At 32.4% G+C, this 26,086-nt stretch overlaps 1 protein-coding gene across 2 annotated transcripts in view; it reads left to right on the forward strand.

Moving 5' to 3' along the window:
- Positions 1 to 26,086, forward strand: part of LOC130891736 (protein tincar) — a 155,668-nt gene that overhangs the window by 87,643 nt on the left and 41,939 nt on the right. For both annotated transcript variants that reach the window (XM_057796644.1, XM_057796645.1), the window contains exons 6-8: positions 237 to 427; positions 3,746 to 3,924; positions 9,971 to 10,265. In XM_057796644.1, the coding sequence (XP_057652627.1) occupies positions 237 to 427; positions 3,746 to 3,924; positions 9,971 to 10,265 (665 nt within the window). The remainder of the gene's footprint in view (positions 1 to 236; positions 428 to 3,745; positions 3,925 to 9,970; positions 10,266 to 26,086) is intronic.

Raw genomic sequence — 26,086 nt, forward strand, 5'->3', positions numbered from 1 at the left:
AGAAAAAGTTGAACATAAGCAAGTTTCAAGGTGTATAAATGGTTGTGAGGATTAGTTATGAGAGAAAGACGTGAAGATATTGCCTACTTAACAAGTTCGATTCCCAAATAGGATTGTGATCCGAAGACTTACTCGTACTCCGATGGAATTCAATTGGTCAATATCAAAACCTTTGGACTGATACTATTTATTTTTATATGAGTTTTAAATCCAACTGTTATTTTATTTTGTTTCAGAAACTGGCTTCATGAGTTCTATTAACATCGAATACACTAACTTAGCTCTGGCATTGGTAGTCTACTCCATTAGATATCCAGCACTTTTTTGGGCTACAAACAAGTGTTTGGGTTTAATATTTTCCTTCCAATTGCTCATAAATGGATTACATATCTTGTTGTCATTCGCTGGTATGTCTGTACTATATAAGGTAAGTTGTTAAATTGGATTTTATCTTTGTTTCGTTATACTTACACCACTATCCACACTCAATTTATATTCTATTCTGATCTAATCGAAGAAAATAGTTCAGTAAGTTACCCCTTCAAATGAATGAAGCTGATTGATATTCCGCAATATTGCTCAGGATTCTTTGAAAAAGGTCCTTAACGTGGATTCGCCCCTGCCACATAAATAAGCGCCCAGTTCCGCACTGGCTTTTATTGCGTTGTTTTGACAGATGAAAAGTAATTTCGATGATTTGTGTATGGTTTACCGTGTAATGTTTGAATTAATTTCTGGGCATGAGGTGGATTGTTTTTTTATAAAGAAAATGTATAGTGTCTTCTAATAGTATTGACTAAGAAAACAAACTGGAAGAGCAACTGCGAGACGATGACTTATCGCCTAAACAAATAACGATATTTAAACAGCGAAATTACAGTCTGAAATGATTAATAACAATGATCACGCCATGTGCCAACGCGCATTTAAATACACATAATACTTCTTCAATAAAACAATAATCAGTTCAATTCAGTCCCTGTTTGACCAATACCTGATCCAGAAAGTTGCCTTCTTTTGCGAATTTCTTTTATAATCTTCTTAGTGTCCTAGCAGCATGTTATTACTCTCCGATGTACCTGTTAGTACGTTATAGAGAAAACCAACATATCTATCGATTATTGTCTCACCTCTCGCCATTGACGACCATAAGACTAACGCCGATAACTGGTGACGCCGACGTAAAGGACGCGAGAACAGTAAAAATTTTTTTGTGGGCGTAAAGTATATGTACAAGAAACTAGACGTTCAAGATCTTCTCGCCCCGCTGTCTTGAGGAAGCCTTTTGATCTAAAAAGTCTCGCCTGTGGTAGGTAGAGAGATGTAAATATGTTGGCTTCTCCTGAAACGTTCCACCAGATATATCGGAGAAGATTGAGGCTACTATGACAGTAAGAAGGTTATGAAAAGAAGACAACGTGGAATTCCCTGGGTCAGGCATTGGTCAGTCAGGGGTCGTTGTTGAGGTTGTTCGGGAATTCGGTCGAAGGGTGAAAAATGTCGTGAATAAAAGTGTATCTGTATTATATGCAATTGAAAAATGTATTCAGTTCAATCTAGAGAGGAACTATAATAAAATCCAAACTCGTTTAGGATTTCATAGAAAAATTGAATGAGCTAGGCAAGAAAAATAAAATTACCCTAAAATGGATTCCGGGACACACCGAGAAAAGCGGAGGCAGACAAGCTCTTCTTGAGACGCTAACCCTTCTGTGATACCAGCTATAGAACAATGGTAAAAGCACTGGAAAAGAAGATAGATAGGAGCGAAACCAATTATTGGTACAACCTATAGGGGCTAAGATAGACAAAGACTCTTTTGGGAAACTATAACTAGAGTAGATCTACTGAGTGAGAACCTAAGTGAGAACAATCTACGAATACTATCAGGAGTTCTATAGGGGCACTGTCGGCTCAACAAACACCTAAAGATGTTAGGCCTAGCAGATAATGCGGCGTGCAGATTTTGTTACACACAGGACGAAACCTCTATCCACATTCTGTCGAAGTGAGAAACAATAAGGAACTCCAGAGCAGTACACCTGGAAGCACTTGAAATAGAAGACGAAGATCTCAGGGAATTAAAGCCATCCCATATTCTAGACTTTTTGAAAGGAGTGGGATTTATGGATCAACTGTAAACACTGGGTTCTCCAGTATCGAAGCAAGACTCAATAGATCCTTTGGGTCGCAATGTATAGAAGACATCAAATCCATACATACCTACATATATTTGCATTAGATATTTTTCAATCCGATGACACAACGTTGTCGCCATATTTGTAATAGTAGACAAAATATAAGGCAGACTCAATATTGGTATATATATAACGGAGAAGATACGAGACCTTTACTAAATTGCGATTTTTTTTGTTGGGGATTACCAATCAAAAACACCATGTTGTCCAACTATTATAATTAGAACGGAAACCATTCACTGATCCACTCGTTTTGTAGTTAAGAACTAAAAAATATTAAGCTTCTTCTATTGAGTAAATTTTGCTTGTGAAAACCATTAACCAAAATAACACTGGAAATTCACATTGTTTTTAGAAAAAATTAGATTAAACTGACCGACACTGTGATAATTTCTTTACGCTTTAAATATATATACCAAAAGTAATCGCTTTTGTATTCGACGCTCTCTTTTCAAAGGGACTCTTGTCGAAATTGATGAAAGAGAATGGTTGGGTGATAAGTAAATAGTGTCGATGTACAAAGTCAATATGTCAGGTTTCACGGTAAGCGGAGAAAAGGAATTGTAACTCGATATGTGGTATATGTTAGATAAAACTTGCTTACACTAAAAATTCCACGACTCCTGTTACATTTTTTGAACCTGTGAAGTATAACTGACAGATTTTCAGTTGTTATAATATTTTCGTAATATGGATTTATGACAATTGTACAATTTTAAATAACTGCAAAGGAACATAATTACATTGTACTATCTATTATTGAAGTACACAATATTATCATACCGTGCATTAATTTTCGCCCTAGATGTGTAAATAGTTAACAACTATGAAACGTCAAAAGTTAAATTAAAATTTACTTTCTATACAAAAATTCGTCAAAGCTCTTCTCTTCTAGACTTTTTCCCCTCGCTTTGCTTTATTTTAAATAGATCCTAAACTGTTATCTGGGTATTAATTTTTAATATGCATCCATTCTACAATGTTCCTTTCTATTTTACTGTGGTACAACTTGTTTTAAAAAATATCCATTTGTAGGCCTAATTCCTTCTTCCAATCAGTAGGAATCGTGGGATAAATTAAAATTACTTTCTACCTTCTCTCTAAAAATGAAATTTATATTTCAAAAAGAGAAGAAAAAAGTGAAATTAAAATTTTTAATTATTTCTACTGCACATGAAAATTAGCCAGCATACTTTTGTCAGTAGGAAAATCTGTTGTTGTTGTTTTCAAACAATCAGAAACTTTTGCATTAACACGGAAAAATAAAGCCAAAATCCTAAATTTTTTTGTGAGTGCGAAACTAACGATTTTTGTTTACGTTTGCGACTCTTGTTAGTGCGAAACTAACGATACATCTTGAGTTTCTTAAGCTAAATTTTATGAGGAATTTAACATTCTTAATAGAAATTAATTAGATTATCACGCCTTTTTTACCTCTCGTAATGTTTCATCAACATCAGGTTGAGTGAAATTAAAGTTTTAGCATTGTCAATAACACATAAGTATTGAGTCAATTATAAATATTTTCTATGATATTTATGTTGCAGGTTCATGTTGTTGGGGTGTGGAAAGTACTTCCTCTTTTGAAACACAACGCAAAAGTATACAATTTTGGGAACCCTACCCCATTTTTGCTAAATTCACAAGTCACTTTCGCTCTTTACACGTTATCAACATTACTTGTTCTAGCATCAAGCATCGTTCTCTATTTCTACGGACACACCAGGTAAATATTTCAATTTATTTAATGTTCCTATCAATTATGAAAATTATTAGCGAGTAGTTAACGAAGTTTCAAAAGACATAATGTTTGTTTATGAATATAAAATATAGTAGATCTTTTGTAATTCTTCGTCATTCCTAACTATTTAATTCAATAACATTTACAATAAAGATGATTGATTCACAAAAAAAAAGAAGAATTCTACTTCATATGGGTATTTTTCTAAGAGAAGTAATTCTAGCATAACAAAATTATAGTTTGTGAAAAGTGGAAACTAACATTAATACAATCATTGTCACTAAAAACGAATATCGTCGAAGCAGCAATATTCCTTTTGTGTTTCTCCAGTTGGTATTAAAAGTTAAATAAATTCTTCTAGTCGCAAAGCAGATTTTATCACTGATGTACGGACGGCATCCTACGAAACTGCAGCCCGCACTGTTTTGTCAATATTTGCAGTAACCACAATATTTGATTTTGGAAATGCAATAGTCAGCTGGAGGCAGTGACCAATAAGAGTTGTAAAGTGACTTTGCCTTTTATTTACCACGCAAATCTAATCTGGCTATCAAACAGATCTGGCAGTTTGATAAAAAAGAAATTGAACTTATTGCACATTTCAGTAAATTCAATTAAACAGTTTATAGTGAATTTTTATATTTTAAATTCTTTATATTATACCAAAGATATATTAAATTTTGAGATAATAAGGAAGTAAGATGCAACATCTTATTAATATGAATTTGTAAGTTTCATCATATATTTGTGCATTACTACATCAATCTGCTAATAATACCAAAGGAAAGCTTTCTACAGAAGCCAAATTTTATTCTATTTCTAAATAACTCGCAACGAACAGGAACTAAAAAAATTCTAATGATTATCCTTCGAGAATTGATGCACATTTATGATAGGTTAAATAAAAAATTCCTAGTGCTTCGTTTTGTAGAATGTACAAGGATCCCAGAAATACCTGGCCCAATAAAGAAAACTCAAAAATTTTAGAAAAATATATATTTATATTTCAAAGTAATCTCTTTTTAGTTTTCCCAGCGATGTTCAATAAGTCTGATATCCTTTTTATGATAGGAGACGTCAAGCTCCTCAAAATAGCCATCACTTACCAAGAGCACCACTTCATTGTTGGAAAATAGCCATTTCTGAACAGAAAATAATTCGAGGGTCAAAATCTAGCGAACAGGGTGCATGAGGTAGTAATTTCAAACTTCAAATTCATTAATTTTGGCCATTGCAATAACAGATTTGTGAGCTGGTGAAGTGATGAATCCACGTTTCTTCCATAGTTATGAAAAGGCGCAGAAATTTAGCTTTATTTCTGTGAAACATTGCCAAACATTCGATAGACATCTTCTCGACGCTGTGAGTAAACGCGGCACCCATCTTGAACACAGCTTCCTCATGACTTTTTTCATATACTCCGAAACAGCATATTTATATATGTGTCATACTACCTTTCTTCCTATAATATTAAAATTATATATTTAAAAAAAAGAGATTGTTTTAAAACTGCATCTTTATTACTTTGGATTTCTGAATAGAAACCAAGATAAAAAATTGGTACTTCACGCGTTTTGTGAAAGCTGTGAGATTGTTTTACTAAAATGGTCAGCTGGAGATAACGTAAACCTTCCATTTGACTCACCAATGTTATGAAGAGAACCTATACTTGGAAATGACTGTTACTTTTGTTGAAGTTAAATCTATTTTTTTCTTGGTGCAAACGAATGTAAATCTTGTGATTAACATGATTTGTGGCTTAAGATTTACAATTTTCAAGATCCAATGGAGAGCTTCTTAGATCTCACTTATGATAGATACAAAACTTACCTTGTACAGAAACAGAAGTAAGGCTCAGTCCCGGGATTTTTTGAGACAAAGCTATGATAGAGCATAAAAAACATGAAGACGATAACTTGTTTATCGAAACCCCTTCAAGACAGTACAATTGTTAGTGTAGTGCTAGCAATAAAAAGTATTATCAGACAGATGAGAAGAAAAAAAAACTAAAGAAGAAGCTGTACAGAGATAACGCTTAAGAGAGAACGAATGCGAAAGATAAAGAGCCAGTGTTTTGCACTGATTCATCATTATCATTGAAACTAATTTGAAAAAAAAAAATTGTCACTATGATTTAAATTTTCGGTTACGATCTAGTTAAATATGAATAATTTCTTATTATTAGTTTCAAGTTGATAACTGACACATAGATGGCGCTACTAGTATTAAATCTATATTATTGTCAATTAGCCTTAGCTTTTAAAAGACACGTGTATTTAATTGACAGCTGTTATACTATTTACGAAAGCTCTGTTGATGGTTTTGAGTAGTGTTCGGAGCTATTGAATCAAAATAAACCAGAATTTTTCCTTCGATATGTGACAATGAACGAAATATCGCTCCATCATTTCACACCGTAGTCCAATCGGCAGTCAGCCGAGTGTAATACACGTGATGAATCGACTCACAGGGTGATGCAATAGAACGTTCATATTGCATCATATTTTTTCGCGAGGTAAACGCTGCGTGGCGGGGGGAGCCTAGCGTGGTTGGATAGTTGAAGAATTTTAGTAGCCATGAGTCACTTCGACGTCGTTCATACGTCTTGACAAGACGATTGTATCGTTCAGAATATGAATCAAGACACATTAATGAAGCTCCAAGTGCAAATTTAATTAAAATATGGGTTAAGCGTTTTGAAGAGACCGGTTCCACGTTTAGACCACCAGCAAAAGGTCGTCCACGAACATTCACGTCCACGTCCACGTCCACGTTAACATCGACCGCTATGTTGCGATGTTAGAAGGATATTTGACTCCAGAACTTGCGAGATCCAGAATAGCGAATACGAGAACTTCCTGCAAGACTGATATCCCTTGGCGCCCACCTAGACGTGACTTGACGCCTCTTCATTTTTTTTGTGGGTTGCCTCAAAAATAAAGTCTACATGAACAATCCGAGGGACATCAGTCAGCTAAAGAAAAATATCCGCCAGTAAATGGCAGCAATCACCCCAGATTTATTGGAAAGATGTTTCACAAATCTGCGTTCGCGTTTAGAGGAGTGCCGTCTTCGACAGGATCGTTATTCAGATAATGTTATTTTTGAAAAATAAACTGCATTTAATTACCTAATAATCATATCTTTATTTCAACAATACCTAATGTAGTTATTTTTTAAGCGTATACTTAATAAATGCACGTTCTATTGCGCCACCCTGTATTTTGAGATGGGTAAGGTATAATGACTTAAAAGAGAGAAACCCTAAACAGTGATTGTTACGTAGCTATTGGAGTGATTTAAAGACAAAATCGTGAAAGAATGCCACATTTGAAAAAGAGGAAAGGGCTGTTTTATCAAGACAATGCACTGCGTCGCAAATTAATGAAAACGGTATCAAAATTAGATGAATTGAGCTTCCAATTGATTCTGATTCCACCGTATACTTTAGATCTGGCTCCCAACGACTTATTCCTGTTTATAAACCTCAAGAGGCTGCTAGCTGGATAGAAATTTCGCGCCAACGAAGGTTATTGTCGAAACTTTAATCGTTGTATCACCCTCGAACGCAACTATAGCTTTTCAACCCGCCCTTACAATATGAATGTTACGATTTTTCATTAAAGTATTTTGGATAAAAATTACATTTAATATCTTCAGTTTCAAATTTTTTATGGCTACTATTCATACATTCAATAATGTTATCATGTTTTATTCAAAAAGTAGTAACTTCAAAATTTTCATTTGCATCACCGAGTTTCAAGAAAAGTGCAAATCTCTCCGTTTAAAGACAGCAGATAAGACAAAAGAGATAAAAAGGAGAAATGAGCAAAGTCTCTAAAATCCCATTTAGATTAGAGGGAGGATCGGTGATGAAGGAAATGAAGGGCTGTTAGTATTTAAATCGAGAAAATTGGATTTTAGGGGTGCATCTCAGTTTTTATTCATTTTTTTTAATATTTATGTAAAATTAATGATGAATTTAGATTCTATTTCCGTGTTTGTTACATCTGTGGCAAGTGACATATCTTCATTCTCGTTATAGTTGATTTGCATCATAAATAAAACTGAAATATTATTGCCATTGTGCCATGTAGTTATTAACTATCACTTGTATTATTAAATTATATAATAACCCGGAAAGTTTCTCATTAAATCGATAATTCGCAATATTCTTGAAGAAAATTAATAACTTGTCATGTTGTTGACATTTAATAGTTTCGGTTTCATTTTCTCCACAACTCTAGCGTAAATATATCGTCAAGTATCCAGGGGTTTACAGCAAGCGACAAGCATGAGGTTAATATAATGAAAGAACCCCTATTGACCTTATTAATCGATGAAAAGCAATTCAAGTGAAAAAAACCGCAACTCAATCGACATTTTTGCCGTAGCTAGTCGCTTGTCAGTCAATCAGAAATGACATTATACGAAAAATGATATTTCTTTATCAATACACGTGTTACTATTGGAAGGTCTTCAACCTTTCCATTATCCTTTGGGAATTTTAATTTTAATAAAAAGATGCCATGAAAATATTTATGAGATAATTTCATCGTGCAATTTTTCAAATTACGAAATAAGAAATAATCGCACGAAAGTGAATAAGAAGATTAGGGCGGAAACACACATAAGATCGTTTTTCCAAATCCTTATTCAACTAACTCAATAAGTTATTATGGATTATACCAAAAACGGTCTTTGAAAGATAAACTCATCTTGATTCTCTTGGCGCTGATTGACCCCAAAAAATCTATATTTTCCGATGCTGTTTGATTATTGGTGTATTTTGATGGACGCACGTTCCTAAACGGCTTCGGAACGACTTTAAACTTGTCCAAATTGCGGTTGAGCAGTTTCAAAAATGTTGATTGTGGTTATGAAAGAACAAGTAGCTACTCAACTATTCAAATTTTCACAATTCTGCAAACATGAAACAACCATAAATGTTGAACTGAGAATGAGAAGATGGCAAAAATTCCAAAGGAACTTGCAAGGCTTATGATTGTCACAGTCTGCCACACCTTTACTGCTATTCAAAATTCTTAAGAAACCTAGAAATTTTCTTTATAAAGTATAACTTTGAGGAGTTCCTTACGAGGACTAAATTTTCTGGATTTTCCCTATTGTTTCTTGAGACAAAATTCTTAAAAAATTTCTTCATAAGAAAAATCTTAAAGAGTTCAATAAAGTGCTCGGCGCTACTTACAAATCAGTATAGCCGTATCCTTTCCCATTACAATTGCTTTTAAAAGAACATTATGGAGAACTCGAAAAGCAAGTTCTTGTCGATACTTACAAATCAGTATAGCTGTAACCTTTCCCATTACAATTTCTACAGTAACAGCAAATTATTTTCAAATTTAGAACTTAAAAAAAGCGTAATTGACACTTATAATTGTTTGAAAAAGTGTGTGGCCGTGAATGTTTATGGATACAGCAATTGTCGCGTACTTAAAGCGCTTTCAAGATAAGCAAGAAGATCTTCTTGATGATTATTTCCCGAATTGCTCTTTCAATGATGAAAATATAGAAAGAAATTAATAATCTACCGCAATTTGACTGTACTATAAACTAGTTACTATAAGAATTTATCAATAATTGTAACATGGAAAAGTGTGAGCTAATTTGATGTTTGAAATTCTCTCGTTTGAACAAAACCTTTTCAATAATGCTTTTGTTGCCATTTGAATTAACCTGGATTGATTGAAAACGATTCAAACGTAATGGAAATCATAACTAGATATGACAAACTGTGTTTTTTACTAATTGAGTCCGTTGAAGTTACGAAAAAAGAAGCTGACAGTAGAAAACAGCACTGTTTCAAATAATGGAATGTTGTAGCGATAAATAACAACAAATATGGAATGATAATTTAGTCAGACACGTTATTAATAACCCCCCGTCGTATTTCGATGAATTTTTATTCTCTTTATGAAACTTCTACTGGTAGATTAATGTTGATAATGTAACTCTTAATTATATAATTTGTACTTGGAGACCCTTTTCATCTTCTCATTATTTTTTACAGATTCAACGCTTTTCTGAATCAGCAACGCGAGAGTAAAATAATCACTCTCAAAGAAGAAGGTACCGGGGGTAATTTGTGGAGTTACTTCACCCATTGTGCCGCTCTTTGCGTTCTCCTCTCTATAGGAATTTGTAATGCTCCCCTCATTCACGATTACACGGTAGTCTACAGGGGTAGTTTGGACGATGTCACCCTAATTTGCATCATCGGGGGTATTATGCACTTATTTTTCTGGATTGTTATATGGCTGTTCTTGACAATAAAGCAGAAGTGGACGTTTAAAATCAGAGTTACGGTAAGTGAAGATTAAATCTCAAATTCAACGCATAAATTCTATCGTTGCAATATAGTTTTATCCTTGTGTGATTTCAAGTTTAATTAAATTCGAGAGTTTCGAGATTGTGGAGGGGTGTACGGATGGGGTTGGGAATGATTTCATCGAAGTCTGTACTGAATAAAAAATACAGATTTGTAACTATTGAGACAGAATACTACTATTTGTTAAGTAGTGTTTCAATTAATATGATGAATAGGTTGAGATGGGGGAATGGCGGTCACGTAAACATTGATTCATTTTTCAATTTATTCTAGTGACTTATAGCATTGGTAATAATTTATTTAGAGAGCCTATACAGTGGACTAAAGACATTTATCAATCTATCACGGGTTTCATATTTTTAATTAACTGCTATGGTGCAGGTAATGGCGGTCTACTGTTGGGGTATTACCGGTCATTCAAAATTAGATTTGCTTCTAACATATATTAAAACAAAATAAAACAACGTTTTATTTATATCATCTTCATTTTGTATCATGAAATCATAATTATGCAAAATATTTTTTACATTTTCACCAAAATGAACTCCTTTGATACAATAAACTAAATATATTGAAATTATCTTTTATATTTCAATCGAAATAAACTCTTTTTTATAATTAACCAAACACATTCCTCTTTATCCGATCTTGTAGCGTACTGAAGGGTTGATTTCCAGTACTAACAGCTTCTTCTAACTCCTTTTTTGTCCATGTTCCTTTCGTTGTGATTCCTTCCCTGTATCGCCGCATCTACGTAAATATAAAAATAATTATGTAATGGGACATTATATTACAAACAAACTAAACAAACTAATAATAAGATTTCTTATAATTCCATACCTGGTAATACCGACCATTGACCGATATTGACCTCTTAGAATTATGTCCATAACCACAACATATGAAAACAGTTTTGTTTGTCACTAAAAACGTGAATAACTTTAACAAAATCCAATAAGCACATGGAATACGTTTAGTGAAGTGGCAAACTGCAAAAAAGTGACAATTGATTATAGAAGCATGAAAATTGGTACGTTGGGCAGTGATGCCAAAATAAAATTTTAGAGATCTGTAGCCCCTCGAAATTCACCATAGGAGGGGCAGGCGGTCGATTTTCAAGTTCCATCCTCCATGAGAAAGTTGCGTGAGCAATTTTCCGTTCTTAGGGCCGATTTTACATATTTTGACCCTCCTGAACATGAATATGTCATTACTTTCAAGATCCGACCTCGAGGAGTGCTCCAATTTTCAATTTGAAATTTTCCGATTTTTGTGAAAAATACGTCAAAATTGCGGTTTTTCTTCATTAGACTGAATACATTTTTCAGGATCGAACTTTCAATACGATATTCGAGTAGTAGAGGTCAAATATGATATTTTAACGTATATATGAGCTCAATATGTTGAGGTGGGGGAAATAGGAGGTACCGCAAGTTGCCTAGTTTAGAGGATATTTCATGTTTTTTATACGTTTTTTGAATATTTTCTTCTCTGTACAAAATGTGAGGAATTTTGAAGCATTACAAATAATAGATATGTTGACCAGATACCTCGAACAATGAGCCTATTCGTTATTAAGCCATTTACTACATTTTGTTTAGCATTTAAGAAGCTACAATTTTTGTTTCTTTCAGAGCATATTTGACGAATCTTCAGTATTGGGATCTATTTAAAAATTTTCATCGTAATAACCTGTTCTTAAAACAATAATTCACCGTGGATGTGTAGTATTATACTGAAGCAAAATCCTTGGTTAATTAAATGTTTCAATTAAATATTATTTTTGTTAAAATAAATAATTATTACTGTGTTTAAAAGTTTGATTTAGTTAATGTGCTGTCGAGGGCTTGTGAAGTTTTATACATTGATATTAGAACCGTTCTTATTACAATGGTCATCGAGACAAAGACTTCCAAAGTGTAACGCTTCATGCTCTTGACTGTAGCGGGCGTTCATTTTTTTATCCTCAATAATATTTTCCCATTGCACTCCCTTAGTCATAAACTGGCGACGACCTGGCCCCAACATTAGTAGCAATAGCTTAATATTATTGGAAATTTAAGCTTTTAACGTGACCGATTCCCCCCTCTTACCTTATAACAAATTCATTTCAGCTGTTGTATTAGTTGAAAATGATACTGATATAGTTTGAATTTATCAAATGTATAGAGTGTGTATCATAAGTAATGTAGGTTTTCGTATTTGGAAATTCCGATAGGTAATATCTATATGATTTGTCGAATAGTGCCAGACTAATTAACCGATATTCAAGTGAAACGTCGAATAGACAGTAAACAGCTCCTTGCCCTGCCGAAAGATAATCGATGTATTAAACGTAATATTACTTGCGATGAAAAATGTGTTAATCTAAACAACCCAAACATGAAGAATCAATAATTCGACGGAGGACATTTACCAGAAAGCTTCGCGAAGATAGGTCGATTAAAGCCTTGTTAATGGTTAATTATCAAAAATATTTGATTGTTTCAGTGTTTACAGTCTATTTTTTTATTTTGGTGTACCAAATACCAATTTACGTACCCTCCTAGGACAGAGATTATATAATTCGCTTCTAATTGCTTCAACCTACTAACCAATTGATTCAAGGTACTGAGCATGATGGCTGGTTCCTAAAAATCTTCTTTATGCTCATCAATCGTCAAATATGAGAAAGATTTCGGATGATTTAACCAGTACATTCATACTCATAATTATATTTCTTTCACTACATCATTTTATCAAAAATAAGAGAAAATATTTTTTCTGTCAAAGACTTTTTCTCACTTATTTTTATAAAGAAAATTATATTACAAGAGGTTAATTATTTGGATTTTTAGTGGCATTAAGGCTCCATGTATAAATATATATAAAAATGAACAAAAATCCTCATGTTTTCTACTGTTAATTGATTTATAATTTAAAAAACTCAATCTAATTATCGGTATAGAATGAAAATATGAATGCCAACTGAAATGAAAAAAAAAAATCTAAAAATTATTGTAACTGCGGCTCAATTATTTATTCTGATAATTAAGGAATATACATCAGCTAAATTACTTGAAATTTTGATTATTTCAAATTTATTCAGCAACTACTATTCCTTATTTTGACTTCATCACGCAAGTCACATGATATCTGTCAGTAAAGGTAAATCCAAAGTTGCTGAGAGATGTATGAAGAGGTCGAAATCGCTATGAACTACCAAGTATCTAAAATGTAAGTTACTCACAACTGTCAGGTCACGTGAGTGACTTAATTTTCAACCCACATCCCCTATACGCTCGGGGCTATCAGCAACCCTCCAAACCATTCCTAACAACACTCAAACAATAGTGTAAAATAAAATTTTTACCACTTTTATAGCTAAAGAATAACCTAGTGAGTCCAAAATATTCGTTGGCTGTGTAGTTATAAAGATAAAGACCAATTTACCGAAGAATGAAGAATAAAGTATTTGCCCTTTATGGTATGTGCTGCAAATTCTGTCTTCAAATATTTTCATGATTTATTTTTTCAACAACTGAACACAGTATGATTCATCTTGATATTCTATATCTCCAATACGAGTAGTTCTCGTTTAAAATATTTAATCGTTAATCGAATCAACGTTGTCTGATTGGATTGGGTATTAAATTTACTTTTTTTATCACGAAAATTTTCGTTTCTACATTAATTACAAATTTTTATTTTCCGTTTCTAGACCATTAGTTATACTATTTTTTTTTAGTAATTCTACGTCCAGACTTTTCCCCTATATGTACCCGAGGAAAATTAACTTTTGCATCCCAGATTGTTAGCATTTCGTATTTTGCTTTCCGCACTTTTCAATTCGTTTATTTCAATTATCTTTCGGAATACTGTTTGTGTGTGGTATTGATACTGCCACATGTATGAGTTTTATTGCCATTTGATATTTTCAGATTCGGCTTTTCGTATTTATGTGTCCTTTTTCCAAACAATTTATTTTGTACATCTGGAGATTCAAAACGATTTCATTATTTGTTTTCTTATTTCCTTATTTTTGCTACCAGGTGTTTGAAGTGGTTAACTATGATATACAAGATTTATAGAAACAAATTTGTCTCAAAATAACTGTTTTTTTAATTACCTATTAAGAATTATGACATATTTGAGTGAAATGAATCAATTTTCTATAGGGATATGAAAGTATAGTAGATTTATAGCGTTTTGAGCAACTTTTTCATACCAAAACGTGAAAAATTTTGTGTAAGACATTCTCTATCAAAATAGAATGAAAAAAATCGAATTTTCTATACCCTTCACATTTTTCTGTCCACAAATGAAACGTAGAATTATGGAAGGTGGAAGATTTTTTTAAAATTTACCTATAAATATAATTTTTGTCGTGAATCTTGGTACAAATAATCTTCAACAATGATCTAAGTAATAAATGCTGATGATGATAAATTAGAAAAAATATCTTGTTAATATATTAGCACAAAATTGTAAAATAGAAAGTGTTATATAAGAATAATTAGCTAAAAATTCTGCTATTGAATAAAGTTAAAATTAATTCATTGTGGATACCAACGTACAGTGTGATAGTGTTAGAGTTATTAAAAAATGAATGTTGTGCCTGAAAAAATAATTAAACTTGAACACAGTTACCATTAAGTTTATCGTTACTATTCTACCAACTTCTGTTTTCATTTCTTTACCTAGTTCTTAACAATATACTTTTTCCACTTTTTTGTCATCAGAATCTATTCTATAAAATATTCTTAAAAACCATTTGTAACAAAAATTTTTTTCCTTCTCAATACATTTTAAATAATAGTTTTAGAGTGAGAAATAGGTTTTTTATTGCGTACCCAATGGGATTCTATCTACAGAATGCAATTTGAAAGCACATTAGACTGAATCTCATATAATTATTTTTGTAGAAAAAACCGTTACGAAATTTGTAACATTGAGTTGCTTAGGGTCAGTATAAAAATAGGTTCAATATAGAAATAAACATATAATAGATAAAATAACAAAGTATATTAAATACAAATGAATACAATTTTCTTGAAAAGTGAAAAAAAAATCATAATAAACAATGTTTCAGAAGGATTTTTCACGAAAGATACATAAATTGTGATAGATTAATAACTGGGACCTGTAAGTTTAACCATAACATAACACAAAAAACTCAATTTCACCAAATTTCTAATTTTTTCTTTGGTATCATCTTATAATAAAACATTTTCAAGTTATATAAATAACAAAAAGACAGAATAGACTATAACTTCGTTGCCTTACTGATCTTCCCTTCGTCCCTTCGACCAACGAAACAAAGTCAATTCTGTTCCTTATTTCAATAAAAATATATAACGTGATTACTTTTTGATAAATAATTTTGGGTGTATCAAAATTATCTTCTCCATATGTGAAATTATTGACCCTTTTATGGTCTTAAGTACTCCTCATAGAATAATGGAGGATTCTTCTTGTTTTATGAATAATTACTTTATGCGACTTGCTTTAATCGCTCTTTTCTATTTCTAATTTCTTTCTTCCTCAAATGCCATATTATTAATTTCCATTTCTTACTCATTTCCCGTAATAATGATAAATTCGCACGGAAGCTTTATCTCTATAAATTAAGAGAAATTTCCCTTCGCTTTGCGAAACTTCCGTCACAGAAATTAATGAGATGCCAGTTAAACTACCTTAAAGCTACAGAACAGTATTACCTTCAACGAATTTGTTATTTCGTTAAGAAGTACAAAATTATTAGCGTTGCTGACTACGGTCCTGTCGAAAGTATTGCAATTAATTAAAGGCACAGGATTCTTAAATCATAATTGAAGTTTAAAATTATTCTTTAACTGTGTGCTTTGGAGCTGTGAAAAGTTGAAACTGTGCGATTTTCCAAGCTTAAAATAAACCTACGGGTGAACAAAATAAAAGTTTTAAGAAGTTCTCCGAGGAAAATTTAACCGCTTTCGACAAAATTAAGCTTTCGCCAACATTTCATTTCGCTGTGGCTCAGAATTTTCAAAGAAGTGTGGAATAATTTATTGAATAAGTTTTTATATTTTAACCCTTATGCTGTCATCCAAAAATAATCACACTTTTTATCACCCACGGTACCATGAAACTCATATGCAAATTTGTGCGTTTGATTGCATTATACGCAGAAATAATGTAGTGCATTCGGGTTCAATTTATTAACTTTGCTGTCATGAGTTACCTAAGCAATGTGATAAAATATAGAATAATTTGTACGATAATTACACAATTTAAAGAATTGTCCACGAAATGGACCGTAAAGTCGGCCCTGCCCGGTTATACTGGAAGCCTAAAATTTGGCGAATACGCCGGTTCCCAAAATGCGGCATCTTTGATATTCTTTTTGTTTACGTCTTTTTATTATAGCAGCGATTTGTTTATATTGTTTTTTTCAACAAATTCTAGGAATTTTTATTTATTTGTCGTTTGTTCACTAGAATTCTAGCAATTTCTTTCTGTCATAAATTCGTGCTTGCTTCGCGGCGAGAGTTGGTTTATTATTTATAGTCATAGGGAATGATTCGATCAATTTGAAAAAATTAAGAAAGTAGTAAATTTTTAATTATATAAGTAGTGATAAGTTAATTATTATAGTGTATACTATAAATGTATAAATAAATTAAGTAATTGAGAGACAGTATGTATAAATTCCTTTAGAAATAGTTCAAATAAATGAGAAAAACATTACAGTCTGATTTTGGTTACACTGTATACTCGAAATTTTTGTTTGTTGTTGTTCGATACATACTTTTCTATAATCGTAATTATTAGGTCTTCCCAGCGTTTCAAGAGTCTGGTAATTTCTCACTCCAATATTTTAGATTGTAAAACTCTCCACAATTCAAACTCAGCTTGTGAAATTTTTTATCTGACTGCGTAATTTCTATATATTTCACTGAATTCTCTCATTTAGGCAGAACGATTTAACGGATACAAAACGTAAAAAGCTTGGAGAACATAAACACAAAAGTCTCGTTAGGTAGGTTTCTTCCCAATTCATGTTTTTGTGAAACATACGTCTATTGTTTTTATTTTGTCCGGAAACTCGCGGAAATGTCCACGAATAGAATGAAAAATTGGCTCGAAACAAAATAAAAACGAAATGGAAGAGTTTTGTGACGGATTTGGAGCTTGTATTGGTGAACAAAGTCAAAAAAAGGATTATGTTTTTGACATTGATAAATTAGAAATGAGTGAAATCAAATCAAGAAATGTTGACATTAAAGTGAAACTGTAATTATGTTCGATTGTTATTTCAAAAAGCTACTAAATAGGGATTCTTTCAATCCGATGATCAATTATTTCGCAGCTCAACAGAAAATGTGATTGAGGTATTCAAAAGTAAATGCTTAATATCTACTTAATAAAGTTCATTTATCTTGTACTTGTTTTGAATAATTGGTATATTAAGTTGTGAATTATAATTATTTCATACAAACATTCTCATTCGAATAGTCATTTATTTTGATCGATGTTCTGAATTGGAAGTTAAATCAAAGCTATCGATATATACTATCGGTCAAAAGTTTTTGCCCACTCCATAATCCAATCAATAATTTTCAAAATGATATACTTTAACAAATTTCTATTGTCAAGCGAGGATCTGTGAATTATTTCTTAAGTGTTTATGATTATAGTTTAGTCCCAGTTAAACCTATGAGACACAAGAACGTGCTGCGATTTATACTTTTTGGACGAAGACATCGTTTTGTGAAGGTCATCAACGAATTCAGACATGTTTTAAAATGGTTAAAACCAAGGAATTGTCATTTCAAACTCGTGTATTAATCAAAATTCTTCGTAGTCTAGGCAAAAGTAACTGTGCCATTGTCACTAAATTAAAAAAATCTCGACGTACCGTGGACTACAATGTGAAAAAATATGGATCCACCAGGATCAGAGTTATGGAACAATTACAGATTTATTATTACTATATTCTTATCTATATATTTTCTTTAAATCATAATTTATTGTATTGTTTATATTCGTTGTGAATCACGCAAACTATAGTGTTCGATTTCGCAATTTATAATTATCTATGATGTTGAAAACTCTTCCAATCTTAATCAATATGAAGGTACCTGTATAAGCTACAATAAGTATTGGTCTTGCAGCATACATTCCAACACATTTTTGCTACAAAATTAATTGAGAATGAAATCAGACTAGATTATAGTTGCATCAACCACGCAGGGTTATAAGCAACGTAACGGAGTGATTGTACAATTATGTAATTCACATTTCATTTCTTGCTATATTTTGCTGATAATATCAATCTCTGTTAGGTAAGAAATAATACTTTTAATGTTATAGTTGTTCCCCAGCATTCGCTCCAAAGACTGACATAGACCATGCTCCCGCCTTTTTTCTGCGAACTTAGGACACTCCACTAACACTTCAGCTCGACACATATCAAAAACATTGTTTTCCTTTCCTGTCAAAAAGTGTTCTTGGGTATCCTTGGTATGTCCCATTCGCAAACGTGACAGGATCACCTGGTCCCTCCGTTGTTTCGGGTTGTTCTTCCAAGGAACGACTGGATCTGCTCCGTCGCCAAACATTTTGCCAATTTTCATGGACTGCTTTCTTTACGTGAGCTTTCAAGTCTTTATGTGTCGTTGAACTTTCCTGAACTTTTCTGAATTTTGGTTACTGAGGGCCTCTCGAGCTATCTTGTCAGCGCTTTCATTACCCGGTATTCCGATGTGTGAAGGTACCCACAATAGTTTTAGCAATCTGTCCTCCTGTCTTAGTCTGTGTATTTTTTCTTCTAGAATTATACTGACTGGATTATCTAAATATACCGATCGTAGACTGTTGACTGCGCTCCAAGAGTCACTAATAATCAAGGTTTTAGTTAGACTTTGCCTTTCACTGTATAAAACCGCTTGAAGAATGGCGTATTTCTCTTCTGTTTTGGTAGTTTTATTGATTTCACCAATTCTATTATAAATATATTATAAAGATATTCATTCAATTATATAAAATTTTGACATTGATTGTTTAGATTCTGTTAAGAATCACAATGCGAACAATGTTTAGACATCTCTGTATGTCACGTTCATTTACGTGAGTACCTAAGATTAAGGCGGGTTCACACGGAGTCGTAAACTGGACGAGAATACTACTCGTTCTGTGTCTGAAAAGTTGTTCATGGTACGTTTTTTATTTAATTGTGTTTTTATTGTGTTTAATCATGGCTAAACAGGAAAGTGGAAAAATTGTACGTGAACTTTTAATTAATGAATTACAACGTTTGAAAAATGTTAAAAAAAGAAACGTGTGTGGGTCTGTGATTGGATAAAAAATATAAATAATTTTGGTGACACTAATAATATATATCGAGAACTATCTTTGGAAGATCAAAGAGGCTACAGAAACTTTTTTAGAATGGATAGAATTCTACATTTATATTTGCTTAGTAAAATAAAAGTAGGGATTCAAAAATAAGACATCATTATAAGATTGGCGACTCCACCATCTCTGTCTTTGTACACTTCAGAATTTATTTTCCACAAACATTATGTTTACATGTTATGTATACAATGTATACAATGTTATTAATTATTACATATATATAAATGCAATTTAATAATTTATTTAATTAATAAATTATAGTAAATTTGATTATTTCACTAGTACAGTTTACGACTCCGTGTGAACCCGCCTTTAGGCATAATCGTAAATGAAAAACCAACAACATATTCAATAATAAAGAATAATTATAGAACTTCAAACAAAATATGATTATCCTCCGTTTGAAATAAACTTTTAAAGAAATAATTCATTTGTGGTGAAGAATCAAGATGTAGTAAGGAGAAACGTGGATGTGAATAACAACAAAAATTTTCTCAATAACCATACAGATTACAGGGCGATACTACAAGAATTCAACTCACTATTATTCAAAGATAAATTATGTCTTAAGGGTCTCAAACTAATTTTCAAGACTATCCATAGACTAAACTACATAGTTATGAAGAAATGGAATGTGTCGAGTTTCAAACATCATGTAGAGCTGCAGGAAAATCAAAATTTCATATAGAAAATCACTTGAAAGAAAGACTTTGAGGGAAAGTACATAGGTTATTCTTTAGAAATGACAGTCGAAGCACACTATGGAAACTTTGATAAGAAATAGTTTTTCGCTGGAAAAAGTAATCAAGAAAGTCTATTTTAATGGAAAGAAGCGATTTTGTAGTAGTACTAAAAGAAGTGATACACCGGTAGATTACAAATGTTTCATTATCTTAATATTCTCTTATTCATAAAAATAAAAAAAATAAACTTCAATGGTACGTACAGTTTGCTGCCTCTAGTGGTTAATTTACAAATGATCTTCTGCAGAAATCTGAATATAATAATATTTTACAACATATAATTTTCTTGAAGCCTGTTTAGTAGGTAGACTAGTAAATTTGGTGTATCTTATAAGAATGAAATTATGAGTGCTTTAAGGAATCTAATATTAAAATATATTACTTCAACGCGACTGCAATTTATACTAATTCAAAGCATGCACTTGTATAAATTCACGATAACATCCCCATTATTGTAATTTCAGTTAATTCGATTTTCCGACACCTTTAAGCCATAATCCCGTTTGTCGATTAATACCGTCGATTACCTCTGCCTAAGAACTCGTAAAGTTCAATTGTTTGTGCAAAAAGTAAGCTGCCGTCTAAGTAGGCCTCTTCTTCGCGTCTCGATAGATGCTAAATGGAAAATCGCAGAAAATGAAGGAATTTTGAATGCATCTCTCGTTTGGAGATGACAATGAAGGTGTCGGTATTTTAGCCAGATTAAAGAGCTTCGGGGTTATTACAAGGTCATAGTCTAAGAGCTGGCGAATTGCTCACGGCATATCGAAGAGCTTAGAATTTGTAAATACAAGTCTTTATTTCTTTCATATTTTCTCTGTGATATCTGTGAGAGTGAGTTTGACAGAAAAATATATTGAATTTCTTTGATAGCGATTGGATATCATTAGAAATGTTTTCCATATAAAGGATCAAGATTACACAGGGTGAGTTCACAAGCTAAAATGTCTATAAGCACACAAGTTTCCTCTTGGTAAGTAGCGAGCTCATTTGAGTTAGGTTATTGTGATAATTTGCTGAAATATTGATGGTTTTTCTACAGTATCAAACCTAGATCTTGTTGTCAAAACAATTTCCTAGATTGTAGAATATAAAAGATTAAGACTACAGCATAAAAATCGTAGACTCTCGCTAGAATTATCTCCTCTGATTTCTTAAAAATCCAAGCTTCCAGGCATTGTGTAGAATCTACTTTAAGAACATATACTTGGCTGTTTCACAATTGACTTCGTTCGAAAGCCGATGTATTATGTATGAATAATGGAACTGGAACAAATATTGAAACTTCGGTGATACAAAACTCAAGGTTTTAACCAAAATTAATGCACAGTAGTGTATTTATTTGACATAAGCAAAGCATTCGATCGAGTGTTACACAAAAACTTGCTTTATAAGATGAAACGGGTAGAATAGATATCAAACCTCTCATTAAACTCCTGAATAATTATCTCAAGAAGAGGAAGTTTCAGGAGGAAATAATAAACAAGAAATCGGACGTCGAAGAACAGCAACCAAAAGTATCGCAGGGAGTAGTATGATCACCCACTCTCTATATTTTCATAGCGGATATTCCAAAAACGGAAAACACCATCAGAACGCAACACTAGAGAAACCGGAGGACCCCTAGGGTTGAAGCTTACCTTAACAAAGAGGGTTAGAAAGGCTTTACTCGAAGCAACGATTCACATACTGTACGACGAAAAACTAACAGCACTAACAAACGTGTATAGCCACCTTTCAGGAGAAAGGAAGACCTGTCGGAAATTTCTACAGAACTAGGGGGAGAGGAAGACGCGAAAACGTGACACGAAATACAATGAGGATCTGTCGGAAAGACAGGAGATAGTGCAATGTCTCATTTTCTCAATCTTATATTTGTGTGTGTTTTCTCTGCAGTGAACTGGACTCGTAAGCTTGGTTAACTTGGTTCGTGTAATTGAGATTTAACGAAAATATCTTATTTCGTTTAAATGCTGTTGGTAACCAATTGTATTGTAGGGCATTTATAGGAGTTTTAATAAAAATCATTCGGATGATTCTATTGGATTTTTATACCCACTTCTTAATCAATTGAGAACTCATTCTAAATAGTGCTTATATACATATATAAAACAGTACGTCCTTTTCTGTTTGCTGAGACTAAGAATTTGTTCTTATAGAAGAAATGAAAAGTCACATTAAACTAAGCAATGATAGTAGAATAAACTGGAAACTTTATCTAGTTAAATTGTTACTTAATTTACCATTTGTTAATAAAACGAATCTTATCAGTTAATCGTCTTATAATGTTGGTTATCCCATAGTATGAATCAAGTTTTAATGGTTATTTGGATGATTTAAGGTTTTGTTCGTACCAAATTTTGCGCTTTATGTCAAAGAGATTTATTTCGGTTCGGGGATCCTACACATAATTCAATAACCGCCGCGTTGTCTCATGTGTTGTTTCCAAATAATGGATATTTATAGAGACATTTTGAAATTTAGCTAATATAAAGCAATTGATTCCGTTGCAACAAGTGAAAGATTATGAGAAATTGTCTAATTCATATGAATTGAAGTTTTCAAAAATAATTGAAATAAAGTTGATAAGTGTGGTATTATGATGATTAATAAAGCAATTAGATTAGAGGCAACGGAGGAAATAACTTCAATCAACTACTTTTTAGTAAGAAAAAAAAGGTGAAGGAACTTTAAAATGTATTGCAACATCCAAAATTTCAAATAGAAAACCATTTGAAAAGTCTTGCACACGTACTTCTTTAGAAAAGACGGTCGAGATGATAACGATTACACTGAAATGAGTCGAAGCACAATATGAAAACTTTTAATTAGAAATAGTTTCATGTATTACAACATTACCTTACATCCAATTTAAAGTCAAAAGAGTTGCAGCAAGTTGTGCATTAACTTGGTGAAAACATTTCATAATAAAAGTGTTAATCAATTCATTCCATTTAGCTCTAACATACTGTATAGAATGTAATATATAAATTCAGAATATTGGTGTGAAAGAAAATAGTTATTGGATCATATTAATACTTTGTCACACGATAAGCGAGCACCCCGAGCTGCAATGTGAGTTAGTTTTAATTTTCCAAGTCTATTTTAAAAACAACTCCTCGAGCTCCTCAGTATGTGCATCATCAGTGGAGGGGGATGTCACGTCTCTGGGATATATACTCAGTGTTCAATTGGAGACCAAAGAGAAAAGTTTCATTTTTACAGTATTGCGCACCGCTACACGATTTGACTTTTCTGGCATCCCTTGCCGCTTTTGAGTAATCGTGTAAGCACTTTTTAAATTTTCATTTGTTACTTTCCCAATAAGTAACTATTATTAATTTTATTCATGTTTAATATTTATATTTCTCTTAATCAAGAAGATCCTTATCTGATGAGGAGATAATTACTACAGCTCCCAGACATGCCTCTAGCAGAAGAGGCAGCGTTTGACTTTGGTGATGATTCCGACGGAGAGGAGAAGACTATTATCAACTATAATCATTCTAGTGATGTCTGGGGATGAAATTGAACCTACTCCGTTCAAAAGTGACTCTTGGATTTTGATGTATTTTTTAGACAGGGTAAAAAGCGATACATTTTAGCTTAGTAAACTATAAGTCGCACCAAGTACTGAAACAGCATCAAAAAACTTGATTGAAGTTTTACCAGGACAAATACGAAATGCCAGGGATGCATATTCAGAGATTAATGCCTTTTTTCGATTTATATCCTCACCGATAATAGGCAATATGGTTAAATACACCAACAGGGAAAGATATTGCAAAGAAACTTACCGATTTGAAACAAAGGCAATATTTGGAGTTTTATTAATATTAGGAATAAACCAAAGGTGCATGGCTGATACTAGGAGTGCGTGAAAGAATAATGGAACAGAAGTAACAATATGCAAGGCGACATTTGGATTCAATAGATTCGGATTTTACTACAAGCTATCCGTTTTGATGATATAAGAACTCGAAAAGAACAGATAGTATAAACTGGCACCAACACGAGAAATATATTCGATATTAAATAAGAACTTTCATGAAAATTACAGTTTATCAGAATATGTAATATATAATGTAATGTGAATGTGTGTAATGTAATGTAAATATGTAATTCATAAATTCCTTACAACTTCCGTGAACGCCGTGGGTTTGTTGTTTATTTTCCTGCGAAGTATGGCCTGAAAATGTATTCCATGTGTGACGCTAATTCATTTTACATCTACAATTTTGAAATTTATTGTGGGATTCTACCACCAGGTCCTTACTTAACAACAAATAAACCGGACGAAATTGTAAAACGCCTACTAGAGCCTATAAAGAACACGAAACGCAACCTTACAACTGAAAAGTATTACTCCAGCTATAATTGATGTTTTTGCTTGAAAATGGAATTACAATACATTCCATCCTTAATATCTGGCTTCCAACAATGCAGCACAATTGTCTCTTACGTGACTAAAATAAATAAATTTCCACCATGCACTAAGATGATGATATATGCCTGGAAACTTAAAATGCTTTAAATAATTTTAGACTACAATAACATAAAAGAGAGTGTCGACACTCTTGGCGTGCGTTAGAAGAACACTTGAACACTTGAAACAGCGAGCCAAAATAAATAATCTTCCACTAGAATTGAAAGTTTTCCTCTTTAAATATTAGGAGTCACCCGAGTTGTCTTAAGACCCATTTCAAACAAGGAGAGGTCCATGTTATGGTTGTGGCAAACATAGAAACAAAAATCACTCCACTGCCACCATCACTTGCAGCAGTTGCCGAAATGACGGAAATTTTTACGAAGAAGAAATTGTATGATATCTTTAAATATATGTATTTATGTCATATAATCTTTAAAATTGTCTAAATATTTTTTCAATATACGTATTTTTCTCTAAGCTGCGATGTAAAAATATACTCACTAAGCCGCGTGGCATTCAGACGTAAATGGTTAAACTAATTTGTTATCAGTGTAAAATAAATAGAAATTGGGTATTTAGACAAAAGTATGACTTAATAAAAATACCGAAAGCGTGAATAGAAATTGAAATTGATCATTTATCTCATTAAAAACCCAAGAAATTCAATTTTCAATAATGGTGAACCAATAATTCCACTTATCTTTCATGGCACATGTTGTTAAGCAACAGTGACATAATTACATTACATCACAAACTTTGTGGGTTCGCCAGGTAAAAGGGGCAAGGGAAATAGGAGATTGTATTTCCGTGTAGGACTCGGGATCCCAGCGGTCAAAAGATATTTAGTATAATACGGCGCACATTGGAAGATGAAGTTTATTCAGGAAGTTTTATATCATTGTTAGTATATTTTATGTCTTTGAAATGAAACTTCTACGAATTAGAGTAATATTCTTATATTTGTAAGCAACAATATAGTGGAATTTGAATAATTGATTTTCTATAGATTTTTAAAATATTTATTGATTGATATTTCCAAATATTTTGCTTAATAGACTACGCACCACCCCGATTTCTGAAAATATTTATTTGTTGAATAAATTTTAATTAATATTGCTATTGTTTAACTTCTTTTCGTCATTTTGTCGCAATAATAAGAAATGTGTAGTAATTTTGAGTTATTTTTAATGAGTAAAAAAAAATAAAGATAAAAACATTGCAATAGAACCAAATTTTTATAAAAATAAAACT

This window comes from Diorhabda carinulata, chromosome 3 (assembly GCF_026250575.1).
Source record: "Diorhabda carinulata isolate Delta chromosome 3, icDioCari1.1, whole genome shotgun sequence".
Lineage (NCBI taxonomy): Eukaryota > Metazoa > Arthropoda > Insecta > Coleoptera > Chrysomelidae > Diorhabda > Diorhabda carinulata.